The 18,254-nt window shown below is 37.1% G+C and overlaps 1 protein-coding gene across 1 annotated transcript in view; it reads left to right on the top strand.

Annotated features, from left to right (window-relative positions):
- grid1b (glutamate receptor, ionotropic, delta 1b) overlaps positions 1-18,254 on the top strand; it is a 739,432-nt gene that overhangs the window by 614,917 nt on the left and 106,261 nt on the right. Inside the window, 3 exon segments of the mRNA XM_051939963.1 lie at positions 2,907-3,080; positions 10,283-10,444; positions 17,046-17,165. Coding sequence (XP_051795923.1) covers positions 2,907-3,080; positions 10,283-10,444; positions 17,046-17,165 — 456 coding nt within the window.

Genomic DNA, 18,254 nt, shown 5'->3' on the forward strand with positions numbered 1-18,254 from the left:
TAACCTTATTTTTATTGTAATTATGTGTTCCACAGAACAATGAACCACATCAGGTCAGTTCTGATGTTTTACAGCTGAATAAATGTCCGATAGGATGAAGATCACCTTCCTTTCCTTTCCTGTTTGTTCATGTTTAAAACATTTCTGTCTGATTAAAAAACCCACCAGTCGAGTGTCTTTTTAGTGATTTTTAGTGTTTTTTTCTCGAGCCGCTGCCCTTTATTTCCCTGCTGGAGGTAAAAGTGAAAGGAGAAGGAAAATGACAGCAGAAACCTCCACCAGCTGGGATCCTGTTAAATCCTCCAAACACTGACATCTCCACAGCTCCGGCTTGTTTTTTCATTCTGAATTATCTCTCTTTTTAATTCCTCTCTGCTCCCAGTATCAATATCCCGGCATCGTCCCAGCCAATTAACTCGGCTGACAACAGTGTTAACAGCATAATTCAGCCAGAGACTGTCAGCGCTGAAGGCTGAATACAAAAACCTCCGCTCGCTCTGCTGCCAGATTTTTTTTCCTTTTTACCTCCCAGCTTGGTAACAACCTCCTAATCCACTTCAAATTCTCTGCTTTGTTTCAAAGCCGTCATTTAGCTAATTATACTTGGGCTTTTTAATTAAGCAAAGGAGTGAAACCATGTTCAGGATCCCCAGAGCCGGCGCCTCGTTAGTGTCTGTTTGGGCTGTTCGGCACATTGCAGTTTATGATCAAATATATTTCTTTTGATAAACGTTCTTGTGAGTTGAAATGTGAAGCAGTAAAACATCTAGTTCCCACCGAAGGCGTCAGGAAAGTCTTTAAATCAGCCAGAACTCATTTTTCTAACCTCCTGAATAGCGCTTATATCCAAATCGCTTTACACAGACCCGCTAATTCAGCTAAAACTGTTGGGAAATCTGTAGCTAATTACACGTTTTTGCCCCCAGAGTGAAGTTATAAGTCGCCTTTGAAAAGGAAAATTCATTTAAAATCAAAGAAAACACTTCAGACGCATTTCAAACATCAAACCTCGGCTTTAATATCTTATTTCAAACCAATAACATCAATAAAAAGCAGCTTGTAGGTCCGTAGATACAAAAAGAAACGAATTCTTGAAGCTTTTAAGAGGATTTTCTTCACTACATCAGGTTATAGTCTGGTGTTATTGTAGTACAAAATGTGCTATAATTGGAATTCTGTACATCCACGCAAACAAGTCGACATTTTTTTGTATTTATGTGTATTTATGTATGGAACCCACTGCTTTAAGTGTGTAAAATATTGTTTAAAAATAGCAAAAGCTTTTCTAAAATTACCCAAATATTCCAAAACCTGCTTAAAATAAACACACTGAACCTCCCAAAATCACTCAAAACTCCAAAATCACTCAAATTGTTTAAAAGAACTAAACTTGACCAAAAATCACGCAAAATTTGCCAATGACCGAATCAATTGTTCAAAATTACTCTAAAATTGACCAAGATGACATTCACTGCCCAAACACTTCTTAGACATTCAAAATGATAAATATTTGTCCAAAAAGATTTAAAATGTGTTTAGAATTGTCAAAAATGTGCCTAAAATGATTGAAGTTAAGCTCACTGGATCCCTAAAATCCCCTAAATTTGTTCAGAATTCCAAAAACTGCCGTAACGACTCAAAATTCTCCAAAATGACAAAAATTTCCGCATTGAAAAATGTTTGAAATTACTCAAAAATGGCTGAAAATTACAAAAATGGGTCAAAAATTATTCATTTTGCTCAAAAAATACTTCAAATTTAAGCAAAAATCATATGTTTAAAAATTGCAAAATCTTGTCTACAATCAATAAAATTGATAATTTCCAGATTCCAGACAATTTCAGTTGCAAAATTATGAAAAAAAAATATATCTCTGCTGACAGTGATTCATGTTGAAATACACGTGAAAATGTAAGAATTTTATCAAACAAAATGTACTTTGCATTGGTATAAAGGCTCATATCGAAAATCTCCAAATATTATCCCATGAAATGAAGGAAAATCTGAATATCTGAGACTGTTGTGAATAAAATAAAGCACAACGTGTTCGGATAGAACTTGGAGTGACCCACATAAGAGCTTTAAATTGCTCTGATTCATGCAGATGATGCTGACATGAAGTGATTCCTGAAACTCTTCAGGTTTGTGTTTTGCATCTCAGGACGTAGAAATCTTTTTTCTTAAGCAGTCAGGAAATTATAGCTCTTCTTTGTTTATGAGCACTTTAGTAATTTTCACGTCTGCGTCTGCTTAAGAAGTCGAGAAAACAACATGAAGGAGTTGATTTTTCTCCCGTTCTGTTGGTTTTTCCTTCATTTCTCAAAGCCAGAAAGACGTCATTTAAACTTCCAAAGCAAACACACTGGAGCAAAGCCTCGGCTGCAATTAGAGCACCTGGTCTGGACTTTAAGGCGTCTGACGGAATGACAAGTTTTCAGCAAACGAGCCGCAGATCTGAGGAACTTTTGTTTACAGGTTTAATTGGACGACGTCAGACGGAGACAGACTTGACTTTTGTCGTTGAGACGTTTGCTGTAATTATAAAGTAATGTTATTCATAGATTTCCTTATTGTGCTTTTGGAGTTTGATTGAGGCTGTCTGTAATTACGCCACACAAAAGACATAATTGTATTCCTGCGCATCAATAAAAGCAGCTTTTTAATTCTGAGTGTGAATCCTGTTCCTTTGACGCCGTCATTTGTTTCTGCTGGTAAAAAAAAAAAAATCTGCTGTTGATGAACACAGCAGATGAAGAAAGCGTTCTGTTGTTTGTCTGGGTTGAACTACGCTCATGTTTACACACTTTTAATCATCTGAGCGCCTCAGAAATCAGCCTCATCAGTGGAAACAATCACCAGCCTCTGATCATTAAAATCCAGACGATAACCTCCGCTTTGTCCTGCAGGAGATCAGCGACGCAGAGATCCTGGAGCTTACCCACAGTGCACTGGGGCGCATGACGGTGATCCGGCAGATCTTCCCGCTGTGGAAGGACAGCAGCACCCGATGCATGAGGCAGAACCACCGGATCTCCTCGCTGCTGTGCGACCCGCAGGAAGGATACCTGCAGAACCTGGAGGTAAAACTAAACCCTGTTTTTACTCACCGTGGTTCATTTGTCAACCTAAAGTCCTGCAGCTTGATGGAACTGGAACTACCAAGAAGGAGACAGAACTTAATTTAAATAATCAAACTTCTGTCCAAAATGACTTCAGATTTGTCCAAAATGCCTAAAACCTCACCAAACTGACTTAAAATCCTTCCCAAACGGCTTTATACCTGGCTAAAATGACTTAAAATCTCTATAAAATGCTTTAAAAGTTGCCAAAATTGCTTTGAATTTGTCCAAAACAACTTTAAATGTGGTCAAAATGACTCAAAGTTTGACCAAAACAATCTAAAATGATACAAAAACGTAACAATAAATGATGCAGAGCCTGGAAAGAGTCATAAAATAACACGAACACGTAAACTCTGGCTGGAGGTCATTCAGCCTCACATTCGTCCTCCTCATGGTGCCCGTCGCTAGCTAAACTCGTTCTTAATGCAACATTCAGCAAACGTTTTAGAGAGAACGTTTTTAGATTGGAGAACGTTATCTTGCTTTTATAAACTACATTCTAGAAACTTTAAAAACTTTGCAGAACTTTCTCTGTGCAGCAAAATAAAATCTGCTTTCACAGCCGTTGGTCTGAAAACTTGGATTTGGGTCTCAGTGTCACTATGAAAAGAAAAAATGTCCACGAGAGCACAAAAAAGCACGTTTTCTCTTTGATTTCAAGGTTCGGTTGGTGTCCTACAACTTTACCTTCATTCAGGAACCTGTGTCCTCGATTTCTTTAAGTTATTCAATATTCGGCGTCCTTAAACTGACTGAAAAATGTCGGTTTGTCCTCGTCCAGAACAGAAACACCTCCACCCACAAATAAAGAAGAAAAACTGTGCTTAAAAGACGCATGTTTCATCAAATGGAAGCTGAACCAACAGAAAAATCAGAGAAGGAATGAATTAAGGCCACAATTTAGAGATACAAAGGCACAAATTATTAATTCAACGGACTAAATAGAGTTATTAGGAGGCAGAAATTGCTAAATTGAAGGGAAAATGAGGAATTTAATGAGTAGTTAGTGATTTCAGTGTTGCTTTCGTGCATCATCTCTACCTGTGGACGTCTGCTGAGGGCATCTAAACCTGAAAACAGCGTCTTTCATGTCAAACTAGACATCTGTTTTTCTCGTTTGATGTTTTTACGTTGGTTAGAAACAACAAACTCCCATTATAAAGGCTCCAGTGTTTCCTCATGGTGTTAAATCTCAGCACTTTCTTCTCTGCAGCTCAGAAATGCGATGCACATCCATAAATTCATGAGCGCATTCATGAATCCGTCCGCCCACGCTGTTACAGTACATTTACAGTAGACTGAGAGCTGTCAGGTCACATCTCACCGTTCAAACATCAGCCAAATGCTAAACGAGGACAGGCAAAGTTTCACACAAGAGGAAGCGAAGCCGACACGCCAGGGCCGTCACTAGGTTTGAAGGACGGGGGGGCTTAGCCCTAAGGAGATGCACAGGATGATTTCACAAACAGACAACAAAAACTGAGAAATTGCTTTTCCACTTTTTGGACAGATTTAGATTTATTCAGAGATACTTTACTGTGTAAATGTTTTAGGCCACAGTGGCCATGACTTCTGCTCACAATAATTCAGAGCTGCCAACTTGTGACCTCAGAGTGAGGTTTGGTCTGTGTGTGATGCTGGTGGGGGGTCTGGGGTCCTCCCCTAGAAAATTATGAAAATTATTGATCCTATTTCCTGCATTCTGGTAGCCTAGCCGCGCTAGATCCAGGTCTGAAGACACAAGGGTCTAGGAACTCTCGACAGGGAGGGAGGCGGGCTAAAAGGTTGTCTTTCAAATCACTCTGCAGCAATTGGGTAGGTATACAACCAATCAGCACAACGAATAGGCTGACGTAGTTCCTAGAGCGACGGAAATCAGAGGATGCGGTAGTTCGGTGAAACCTTATTTATACAGTCAATGGGTGAAGCTCAAGTATATTACAGACATGTTAACAGAAAGATTATTCAGAGTCGGTGCTAATGGAGCTCAACGACTGTTGTCGTTTTTGTTATCGACCCTGGCAGAGAATTAAATTCGTTGCCGTGGGTTGTCTAGCACGGCTAGGCTAACATTCTGGTGTATTTTAAGAGCATTTTGCCCTTTTAAAATCTTATTATAGAGATAACATTAAGGACAACTGCCAAACCCAGACTGCTCCATCACATTGCCTGATGGAGAAGTGTGATTGGTCACTCCAGAGAAGGCGTCTCCACTGCTCTAGAGTCCAGTGTACCTTTAGTATTACTACTGCTGCTTGTACAGCTATACTACAGCTGCTATTAATAGTCTGGAAAGTGGTTGTCCAGCTGCTAGCTTGTGTTAGTGTTTTGCTAGTGGCTAACTAGTTAGCTCTCAGACTGGAAGCTCTCAACAAGATTTAATAATGAAAAAGAGCCAGAATCTATTCTTACCGATGAAAAGTTATTCCAAGTTTCCTTGTCTTGATCGTCTGACGTAGTGTGCAACTGTGCTCAGGACAATGAGCCGGCATTCTTCTTGTTTCAGTTTTCGCACCGTACACATCAATAGAAAACACTGAAACTTCAGCCCCCCTAAAATAGGCCTAACTACGCCACTGCGACACGCTGAAAAACAACCACAAGGAGGCGTCTCAGAGTCAAATGCACCAAAACAGTCTCAGATCTTTCGGGATTTTCTGTCCTAGACAACTTCAAATATGGCCAACATAGCAAAAATATGTTCAAAATCACTTAAACTGTGACCAAAACAACTTAAAGTGTGGCCACAGTGACCCAAAACTTGTCCAAAATGACTTAAGATCACTCAAAAACAATGTAAAACTTCACCTAAATCACTCAAAACCTTGTTTAAACATTTTGAAATTGGCCAAAATGATTCTAAAGGTGTCCCAAATGACTTACAAATTGTCCAAAATGACTTAAAATCTGCCCAAGACAACTTTAAATATGGCCAAAATAACCATAAATTTGCCCAAATTCACTTGAACTTTTACTATAACAACCTCATAGGTGGTCAATATGACTCAAAACATGTCCAAAATGACTTTACATCTCTTCAAAGAACTTAAAACTCTACCAAAATCACTCAAAACCTTGTTTAAACAACTTTAAATTGGACAAATTAACTCTAAAGGTGTCTGAAATGACTTAGGACTTGTCCAAAGTGACTTAAAATCTGTCCAAGACAATGTCAAATATGTCTAAAATAACTACAAATCTGTTCAAAATCACTTAAACCTTGACCAAAACAAATTAAAATGTGGCCAGAATGAACCAATACTTGTCTAAAATGACTTAAAATCTGTCTAAAGCAACTTATTGTGAACCAAAATGTGTTAAAAATGTTTTAAAACTTGTTAAAAATTAGGTTAAATGTTTCCAAAGCAACTTTAAAAATGATCAGAATCAGAATCTCTGATTGCCCTCTGGTCTGTACAGCATGAAACAGGAAGAGCATCCACCTGGTGGAACAACCAGGTACTACAGTTGATCGACAATCCTTAAAGTGTTTATTATCTAAGAAATACCAAATGTTGATCAGAACATCCCTAAAAGAAACCTCCGGGACGTTGGTGTTGCCTCGTCTCCACTAGTTGCTGGTGCTGCAGCTTCAGTAAAGGCAAACAGACTTCTCTTTTTGTTTTTTTGTTTCACCTTTCAACCAGGAGGCTTCTTCTCGACTGAAGAATGTCCTCAAGAACCGAAAATTCAAGTGGCCTTCTACCACAGCTCTTAGGATTAACAAGACTTTTCATTTGAAGTCATGCTTCTGGTCACCTGGTTAGCATACAACCAGTTTTTATGTTATTTTTGCTCTGTTTTTGATCTCCACCACCTCTTAAGGGAAATATCTGTCTTTGTAGCTACGAAATCCTTAATTATAGAGACGTTTTTAGAGTGTTTTCTCTGGAAACGGCTGTCAGATATTGCCAAAATGAAACTATAAATACACTGAGGGTAAAGAAAAACCGTAAAGTTGTAGCTGGACACGTGAAAAATGAGCAAAAATTCACAAAATGTCTAAAAATGGCTGCTATAAAGATTTAAAGACATTTGTCGCTCTGCAGCTTTACCTGGCTCTTAATCTTCTACACTTTAAAGTTTCACTCATTTCTAAACTCTTCACTGCTTCCGATTCGTTTCATGACCAACCAGTCGAACCGTTTCCAGTAAATTTAGTCGTATTTATTCAGAAACTAAAATCAGAGGACAAACTGAACTCTCTGCAGGTAAAACTCGCCTTTTATCACTCAAACACTCCCTCTGCTGCTGTTTGCAGCTGTGAAATATCACAGCGACGTCCGGCTGACATTTAAAGACAGCAAACACAACAATTACTGTAATTCACGGCTTTGACATTTGTGGAGACAAGCGGAGTTCCTCAGCAGATGTCGGATCATTTCGCTTCATTCACTCTTTATTTATTCTCCTTCACTTGTTTTTATTCTTTTCTTCCTTCTTCTTCATTTCTGTCACCTGTTTAACTCGTCCTCGTCAATCAAGCAATGTCAAAATAATAATAATTTGGAAAAAAACAGTAAAAAAAACAAACAAGACATTGAAAATCTGGCAGCAAAAGTAAAAAAAAAACAAAAGTTAAAAAACTTTTAACACTTAAGTCTGTGAAAATAACAACATCAGTTGAATAATTAAATTTCCAGCTGTTTTAAATACAGTAAAATAGTAATTTTATGGCCACACATTGCAAAATTTGAAATTACTATTATATTGACATTATTTCCAGTTTCCATCCGTTGTTTTATTTATATTAATTAACATGTAAACTCACATTTTTTTCTGTGATTTTAGTAGAAAATGTCTGTAAAATATTTAAATAGTAGTTAAAGAAATTATTAAACATTTCTCAGTTCTTTATATATAGAATATATCTTTTAAAAAATAATACATTTCTGTAAAATAGTCTACGGTCAAACGCTGTAAAAATAAAATAAAAATCATTGAATCACTGTTTGGAAAACTATAAATTTTAGATGTGGACATTAGCTAGAATTTTGGCCTGTTTTTATTTATTTAGTTACTTACTTGTACAGTGTATGTGTAAATTAATTTTGTTGTGATTGTGCTAGATTTCATAGATTTTCTGAAATTTAACAAAACAGGAAAATATGTTTTAAAATTATTTGTCATTTCTTAATCTATAATAATATTAACAACAATTATTATTATACACAGATTTTTCTTTAAAATAACAGCAAACATATTCAATAATTATGTTTAACATATTTTTCATAAAGTAAAATTGTAAGAGAACAAATTATTTTTTGTTTTGATGTGGACATTATTGTCCTGTTATTTTTTGTTTGTTGTTTTTTACCATCTCTGTGTAAATGATTTTTTCTGTAATTTTATTAGACATGATCTCTAATTTAACAAAATGGAAAACCTTAAAAATGATCGACCGTTTCTTAATTGTTATTAATAATACACAGATTTTTCTTTCATTTATTTAAGAACATTTTTAAATAAATTAAAGCTGTAATTCTACTGTCAAAAGTTGTGAAAGAACAAATTAATATTTGTAAAATAAAATGCTGTCATCAGTTACAGTTTTGGCTTTTTTATTTTTTACAGTCAACATGTATTTTTTCTATAATTTTATTAAATATTATCTGTAATTTAACAAAACGGCCTCTAAATGACAGTAATTTCTTTTTAAAAAGCAGTTTTAAAAAGTTTTTTCACCAGTTTATGCGTCCTTCTTCAGAACTCTTTCATTTCCTTATTTTCTGAGTCCATCCGTGTTGCTGTCGTTTCTCTCCTCCCTCTTCACCGGATTTCACTTTTCAAAACATCTCCTCCTCATATTTCTTCTTTCTTCTTCTTTAGTTGGTGTCCTTCTAAAAACTCTGCTGCTCATCCTTCAGCTGGACCAGCAGACAGGAAGTAGAACAGGATTTATGTAAAACAGAGTAGACTGTTGTTAACGAGGAACTTTGTGTTTCCAGGAAATAAATCTGCTTTAAGAGACGAGCTGAACTAAAACCAGACAGTTTGAAGGTCCGGTTCTGGAAAAACATCAGATAAAATGTGGAGATTTGGTGTAAAACTCTGTTGTTCAGGTTTATGAAAGTAAAAACTGCACTTTATTTTTTTTAGCTCTTTAAAGTCCTGAGGCCGCTGAATCCATGCGTTAAAACTCTGAGCAGGTTTAAAGGGAATTTTCTGAAATTTCAGCTGAATAAAACGTGAATCAGACCAACTTCATGTATGAGAAAATATTGGAGCCAACATGGAATATTAGTGATGAATAATGAAGAATAGATCCTCTTGGCTTCAAAGTACACAGCAGAAAATTAATGTTCTGTCATTTTTAGACAAATTTATTGGGATTTTACAGGTTTTTCCCATTTTGTTAAATTCCACATAGTATCTGGTAAAATCCCAGAAAATAGAATTAATTTTTATAAAAGGAAATTTTATTGTGAAGTTTGATTGTAAATTTACACTAATTAACTCTATTATAATTAAAAGGAAATAGGGAAATTAATACTATTTTCCAATTGCTTGCCATTATTTGAAATTAATGCGTATATTGAGGCTTCAAAAGTAGTAAATAATTTCAATAATTTTTAAATAAATGCTTAATTAATAATTTATCTATCTTATCTTTTTTGGATGATGCCAAGTCATTTTGGACACTTTTTGAGTTATTTAGGAGGATTTTTAACTCATGTTTCATTGTGTTTGAATCATTTAGATCATTTTTAGGTCATTTTGGTCATTGATTGAATGATTTTGGGTCAGTTTTTAGTCATTTTGAATATTTTTTTGAGTCATTTTGGGAGGACTTTTGACTTATTTTGTCTCGTGTTTGCGTCATTTTGATCATTTTTACTCAGTTTGGTCAGTTCTTCTACCATTTTGGGTGATTTTTGAGTCCTTTTGAATCATTTTAGAGTAATTATGGTGATTATTGGGTCATTTTGGGTGATTTTTTTTTTTGGTTCATGTGTCATGTTTGAATCTTTTTCATCATTTTGAGGTCAGTTCTTGAATCTTTTTTTAGTCATTTCAAATATACAGTGTTTTTAAGAGACGTCTTTTGTTGTTTATTTAGATCATTTCCATCCAGTGGAAAACTGTCTGTTGTATGAAGAGTCACTATAAATCTAAATTTGTCTCATTAAATGAGTTGTATGTGTTTCTGCTGTGTGCAGGTGTCCAACCTCTACCTGTATGACAGCGTGCTGATGCTGGCCAACGCCTTCTACAGGAAGCTGGAGGACAGGAAGTGGCACAGCATGGCCAGTCTCAACTGCATCAGGAAGTCCACCAAGCCCTGGAACGGAGGCTGGTCCATGCTGGAGACCATCCAGAAGGTATGAGGACGACTTTAGAACCATTAAATATAAACCTGGGGTCCATGCTGGAGACCATCCAGAAGGTATGAGGACGACTTTAGAACCATTAAATATAAACCTGGGGTCCATGCTGGAGACCATCCAGAAGGTACGAGGACGACTTTAGAACCATTAAATATAAACCTGGGGTCCATGCTGGAGACCATCCAGAAGGTACGAAGACGACTTTAGAACCATTAAATATAAACCTGGGGTCCATGCTGGAGACCATCCAGAAGGTACGAGGACGACTTTAGAACCATTAAATATAAACCTGGGGTCCATGCTGGAGACCATCCAGAAGGTACGAGGACGACTTTAGAACCATTAAATATAAACCTGGGGTCCATGCTGGAGACCATCCAGAAGGTACGAGGACGACTTTAGAACCATTAAATATAAACCTGGGGTCCATGCTGGAGACCATCCAGAAGGTACAAGGACGACTTTAGAACCATTAAATATAAACCTGGGGTCCATGCTGGAGACCATCCAGAAAGTATGAAGACGACTTTAGAACCATTAAATACAAACCTGGTGTCCATGCTGGAGACCATCCAGAAGGTACGAAGACGACTTTAGAACCATTAAATGCAAACCTGGGGTCCATGCTGGAGACCATCCAGAAAGTATGAAGACGACTTTAGAACCATTAAATACAAACCTGGGGTCCATGCTGGAGACCATCCAGAAGGTACGAGGACGACTTTAGAACCATTAAATACAAACCTGGTGTCCATGCTGGAGACCATCCAGAAGGTATGAAGACAACTTTAGAACCATTAAATGCAAACCTGGGGTCCATGCTGGAGACCATCCAGAAGGTATGAAGACGACTTTAGAACCATTAAATGCAAACCTGGGGTCCATGCTGGAGACCATCCAGAAGGTATGAAGACGACTTTAGAACCATTAAATGCAAACCTGGGGTCCATGCTGGAGACCATCCAGAAAGTATGAAGACGACTTTAGAACCATTAAATGCAAACCTGGGGTCCATGCTGGAGACCATCCAGAAGGTACGAGGACGACTTTAGAACCATTAAATGCAAACCTGGAGTCCATGCTGGAGACCATCCAGAAGGTACGAGGACGACTTTAGAACCATTAAATGCAAACCTGGAGTCCATGCTGGAGACCATCCAGAAGGTATGAAGACGACTTTAGGTCCAGAAAATACAGATAAGGAGGAAAAGTTTCACCTCCTGGGGTTCTATGCAGGCAGTTTAAGCTGATTTTCAACAAGAAAACAGCATAAAATTGGACCATTCACTAGAAAATTAAACTCAGTATTGAACAGAAACACCAGCTGAGGCAGTGTTATATTTATAATTGATCATTTTTGACTCATTTTGGTCCAAATTTTGACTTTTAGGTCATTTTAATAGATTCCTTTTTACTTAATATGATTGATTTTCAAGTCATTTTGGTCACATTCTCACTCATTTTGAAAAAAAATTTGGGGGAATTTTGATCAATCTTTGAGTTGTTTTGATGATTTTATATCATTTTAATTGCTAGTTTAAGTTACTATGATCGATTTCTTAATTATTTTGAAAAACAGTGAGTCCTTTTGTCAGGTTTTGTGTCTTTTAGAACAACTTTTGTGTCACTGGTCAAATTCTGAGATATTCTGGACAATTTCTGAGTCATTTTGGTCACATTCCGTTTAGATCAAGCTTATGGAAATTTTGATCAATTTTTGAATTATTTCTAAGGATTTTAGATCATTTTAATTGCTATTTTTAGTTAATGTAAGTGATTACTTAATTATTTAAGATAAGAATAAGTCCTTTTGATCAGGCTTTGGGTCTTTTTGGACAATTTCCGAGTCACTTTGGTCAAATTCTGACTCATTTTGATCAACTTTTGAGGAATTTTGGATGACTGCTAAGTAATTTTGACCAGTTTTTAGTCATTTTTGACAATTTTGAGTGAATTTCATTAGTTTCAAAGTCATTTTGGTAATTTTTGAGTCTCACTGATCAGGTTGTATATCAGGTTTTTTGGACAATTTCCGAGTCACTTTGGTCCAATTCTGACTCGTCTTGGGGAATTTTGATACATTGGAGTTATTTTCTATGATTTTAGGTCATTTTAATTGCTAATTTTAGTTAATATGATTGATTTCATAATTATTTAGGATAGCAGTGAGTCATTATAATCAAGTTTTGGGTCATTTACAACAATTCTGAGTAACTTCGATCATTTTCTAAGTAATTTTGGACAATTTTTGAGTCATTTTGGTCATATTTTGGGGAATTTTACACAATTTTAAAGCCATTTTTTAGATAATTTTGGTCATTTTTGAATGATTTTGATCGCACTTTGAGTCTTTTTGATCAGGTTTTGTGTCGTTTTGGACTATTTCTGAGCCATCAGTATTTTTATTTGTTTATTTTTTTATTTAGTTTTTTTTTCATAAATCCTCTGTTTCTGAGTAATTTCAAGAGTTTCCTGTCCATGATTTAACTGACAGAACCTCTAAAGTCTGATGGGAACATGTGGAGGAGGAACATTAGGTTTACGTTAGGCCACAGAATAAGCAGATCTTTGTTAACAGAAGATAAATCAGACATGAAACGCTGCCGCTGAAACAAGACGTTCATTCAGCTCCAACCCTGACGTGAATCTAAATCACAGCTTCAGTCTGATTGGAGAAAGATTCTGTTCAGAGCTGACGAGTCCGTCGGAACACGAAGAGAAGCTTTACTACTTTATTGTCGACCAGATTTGCAGACTTTGAGACATTTTCAGTTATTTTTATATTTTCTTGAGTCATTTGGTAGAACTTTTGTGCCATTTTGTTGCATGGTTTCAGTCATATTTGGCACAATATTAACTCATTTAAAAAGTTATTTAGGATTTATTTTGACCTGTCTGAGTCTTTTTTTTAGCAAATTTTAGATGATTTGGATCATTCTCTTGTAGTGTGGGCATTGTATGTTCTTCAGGCCCTGCTGCCGAGAAACATCCCCACATCATGATGGTGGCCTCCTTCTCTGGTCTCTTTCTCCTTCAGAGGACTCATAGAGTCTTGGTGGCCTCCCTCGCTGGTCTCTTTCTCCTTCAGAGGACTCATAGAGTCTTGGTGGCCTCCCTCTCTGGTCTCTCTCTCCTTCAGAGGAGTCATAGAGTCTTGGTGGCCTCCCTATCTCGTCTCTTTCTCCTTCAGAGGAGTCATAGAGTCTTGGTGGCCTCCCTCTCTGGTCTCTTTCTCCTTCAGAGGAGTCATAGAGTCTTGGTGGCCTCCTTCTCTGGTCTCTTTCTCCTTCAGAGGAGTCATAGAGTCTTGGTGGCCTCCCTCTCTGGTCTCTTTCTCCTTCAGAGGAGTCATAGAGTCTTGGTGGCCTCCCTCGCTGGTCTCTTTCTCCTTCAGAGGACTCATAGAGTCTTGGTGGCCTCCCTCGCTGGTCTCTTTCTCCTTCAGAGGACTCATAGAGTCTTGGTGGCCTCCCTCTCTGGTCTCTCTCTCCTTCAGAGGAGTCATAGAGTCTTGGTGGCCTCCCTATCTCGTCTCTTTCTCCTTCAGAGGAGTCATAGAGTCTTGGTGGCCTCCCTCTCTGGTCTCTTTCTCCTTCAGAGGAGTCATAGAGTCTTGGTGGCCTCCCTCTCTGGTCTCTTTCTCCTTCAGAGGACTCATAGAGTCTTGGTGGCCTCCCTCTCTGGTCTCTTTCTCCTTTAGAGGAGTCATAGAGTCTTGGTGGCCTCCCTATCTCGTCTCTCAGGTCCTGCTCTAGTCAGATTTATTCATGTTCCATCTTCCTTCCATTTCTTAATGATGGATTTAACTGGACTCCAGGAGATCTTCAAGAACTTTAAATGTTCTTCAATGTCCGATCTCAGTCTGCAGACAGGTGATTGGTCAGACTGTGTGCTGTAGATATGTTGGAACTAAATGCTGTAGCCTAGAGCACACAGTCTGACCAATCACCTGTCTGGAGACTGAGATCGGTTGATTAAATGAGTCAGGTCTGGTGTGATGCTGCTTAGTTGGAACAAAAACCTGCAGCCACACCGGCCCTTTGTGGAATGAGTTTGACATCCCTGATTTAAAAACTGTTGGCTTCCAGCGTCAACTGACTGCACCTGAGTTCAATTAGTCACTTTGTAGGAGCTGAATACTTTGGCAGTCCCTTATTTTACAGTTTGTATGTTTAAATAATTGACATTCTTTTGTAGAAATCTGTTTTAACTTTGACAGAAGGAGTCATGTTTTATCATTTCCTGTCAACAGTTGTATGAAGTCGTCCATGATTCAGTGTTGGAACGTAACTTCTGAAGGAGGTGAATAGTTTTTACAGAAGCTGTAGATACGCTGTTATCTTTCCGTCGTCCTCCACATCATCACGTCTCACACGGGGACAAATTGGCTGTTTGCCTGTTGAAGGTAAATTTGTTCATTTCCTCCCGTCTCCGACTTCCTTTCCTGATGAGATGGAAAATGAACACTTTCATGTTCCCCCTCCTCCGTCCTGCAGCAGCTGCGTGGATACTGGATGTTTATTGGACGTCTGGAGGCGTCTCTGCAGCTGACAAACACTTTCAAACATTACGCTGGGCGACCTTTGCGGCTGACGGAGGAACATTTAGTCGTGACGGCCGTCTTTAGTCTTGCTTTACATCCGACACGAGCTGATGGCAGTCGTGGAATGACATTTCATCCGTGGCCTTTCAGTGTAAGAGCGCCGCGGTCAGTCATGAGCCGGTTCTGATGATGTTTTATGAGGCGAGTCACATCTCTAAACGCTGCAGAGGCTACAGAGGAGACGGCAAGCAGAGCTGAAGCTGGTTATTACATTAAAAAACACCCGTTAATTATGTCTGCGTCTTTGTTGTTGTCATTTTAACATCAGTTTCACACAGCAGCAGCCTTCAGAACTCCATTCAACAGTTTCTGTTATCCAAGAATGTACTTGTTTTATCCAAGACTACACAAATATTTCAAAATAAACTTAAAACCTGACCAAAATAGGTAAAAACTGGACCAAAGTGACTTAGAATGTGTCCAAAATGACCCAAAAGCTGTTCTAAGTTACTCAAAAATGGTCTAAAATCCTACAAATTTGGTCTGAAATGGCTTAAAACTTGTCCAAAATGTCCAGAGTTTACACATTTTATCCAATATTACTCAAATATTTCCAAAAATAACCTTAAGCTTTCCCACATGACTCAGAAATTTGACCAGAATTACTAAAGATTTGTCCAAAATTTGGTTGTAAATGGCTTAAAACTTGTCCAAAATAGCAAGACTTGTCTAAAATGACTTAAAACAAAAAAACAAAAATAATGACTCAAAATCTGTCCACAATTACTCAAAAAATGTTGAAAATTCTTCTAGAATGGATAGAATTTGTCCAATATTACCCAAATATTTCCAAAAATAAACTCAGACTATACTAAAATTTCCAAACATTTTGACCAAAACAACGTGACCAACATGACTCAATGTTTGTACAAAATTGCTTAAAATTTGTTGAAAATCATTCAAAATTGTCCTAAGTGACTTAAAACTTTTCCAAAATAGCAAAACTGGTCAAAAATGACCTAAAACACGACCAAGAATGACTCAAAATCTGTCCACAATTACTCAAAAATGGTTGAAGATTATTCCAAACCTGTCCAAAACTGCTTAAAACACGGCCAAAAAACCCTCAAAATTAGTTCAAAATGACTTAAATTTGTTGAAAATGATTCCAAATGTGTCCTAAATGGCGAACCCTAACCTTTGTTCAAAAGAACAAAACTTGCTCAGATTTGTCCAGATTTGTCCAAGATTACCCAAATACTTCCAAAAAACCCTCAAACTTTACCAAAATGACTGAAAATTCTGACTATGACTCAATATCTGTCCACAATTTCTCAAAAAACAGTTGAAAACTCGTCAAAATGTGTCCTAAACGGTTTTAAACTTGTCAAAAATGATAAAACACGACCAAAAATGACTCGAAATCTGTCCACAATTACTCAAAAATGGTTGGAAAATATTCCAAACTTGTTCTGAATGACTTAATACTTTGTCCAGAATGTACAGATTGGTCACGGATTACCTAAATACTTCCAAATTTGCCTTAAACTTCACCAGAATTACTGAAAATTTTGACCAAAACAACTTTAAATCTGTCCACAATTACAATTTGTTGAAAATTATTCAAAATTTATCCTAAATGGCTTAAAACTCGTCCAAAATAACAAAATATGTCCAAGATGACCTCAAACATGACCAGAAACGACTCAAAATTTGTCCAAAATTGCTCAAAAATGGTTGAAAATTATACCAAATTTGTCCAAAAAGACTTTAAACATGACCAAAAACAACTCCAAATCAGAAGTCTTGTTAACCAGTGAATCATGTCGGCTCATGGAGGATCTTTTTTGGATTAAATTTCAATAAATATCAGTTGTAGCGGAGCTCTGTTTGTGTACAAAGTCAAACTAAAGTAAGAGGCTGAGATAATTACGATGGCAGTAAATACAATTCCACAGGTTTTAGGTGGAAAACTCAAACCAGAAGCAGAAGCAGAAGCTGTACGTTTTACCAGGTCGGATGATTTTTCTTCCATCTCCTGTGTATCTTCAGGGAAACATCACGGGTCTGACGGGTACGATGGACTTTAAAGACAGCGGCTCAAACTCTCACGTCCAGTTCGAGATCCTCGGATCCAGTTTCAGCGAGACCTTCGGCAAAGACATAAAAAGGGTGAGTTCACAGTTTTATTCTGACGGCTGAAACCAAAACAATCCCTCAGACTGCTGCTGGAAAAGTTGGAATTTTAAAGTCTTCTTCTGTCAGATGAAGGTTTGACTTTTCCTGCACAGAATCTGCATAAAGCAGACGATATTTTAGACATATTTCAGTTATTTCTAAAGTTTCCTTCAAGCATTTTATTGGTTGTAGTAACATGTGGCTGGTCAAGTCTTGGATTGTTGGTTTTTTAGCCAATAATTATCATTGAACAGACATTTACAGAAAGAGATTCACTGAGAAATCCATTATAAAGGGTTTAAAATGATGGTTATAAATATCTGTAATCCATTTACAGACTTCAGCTATCTAGTCTATGCTGAAATGTCAAAGTTAATTGAATTACTGTGCCACTGTTGCATAAAATATGAATTCAGATTTAAAGTTTTGTTTATTTAATACGTCATATTAGGTGTTTGATCCGTTTATTGTTGTTCTTCCCTTTTAAAGGTGACAAAACACACAAAAAACACGTTTAATTTAGCTTCCATAACATGTTTTCTTCCAGACTACTTACAAAAAACATCCAAAAAATGCACATTTAAATGTTTAGTAAACTACATTTATGATGTATATTTCTATTATATCACATATATTTAAGAATAGTTTTGTCAAAATGAGTTTTTTTCTCCTATTTTAAGGAACAAACATTCAATTTCAAACATCCAATTTTCCAGTTTTATTCTTTTTTTAATATTCTGAGAGTAATTTATAGAACATTTTAATCCTAAAACATGGTGACAGTTGGTTTTTTTCTGGCATTTGATCAGATTTTCTGATTTATTTAGTAATAAAAATACGTCAACAACATGAAACCAGACTGGATTTATCCAGTATTTAGATCCCAGGTGAGCTTTTTCACCTGTGCTCAGGTGTAGTCAGTGAGTGTACCTGCCCGGGTGAGACCCGCAGGGGGCGCTGTAAGCTTTACTCAGCTGTCACAGGTGGATGATGGGAAAACATCTTCATGGAGATAACAGAGGAAGGTAGGGAGCTGATGTTGGTCTATTTAACTGTATAAACTTCACGTTTTAGTGGATAAAC

Source organism: Acanthochromis polyacanthus, chromosome 19, assembly GCF_021347895.1.
Source record: "Acanthochromis polyacanthus isolate Apoly-LR-REF ecotype Palm Island chromosome 19, KAUST_Apoly_ChrSc, whole genome shotgun sequence".
NCBI classification, from domain to species: Eukaryota; Metazoa; Chordata; class Actinopteri; family Pomacentridae; genus Acanthochromis; species Acanthochromis polyacanthus.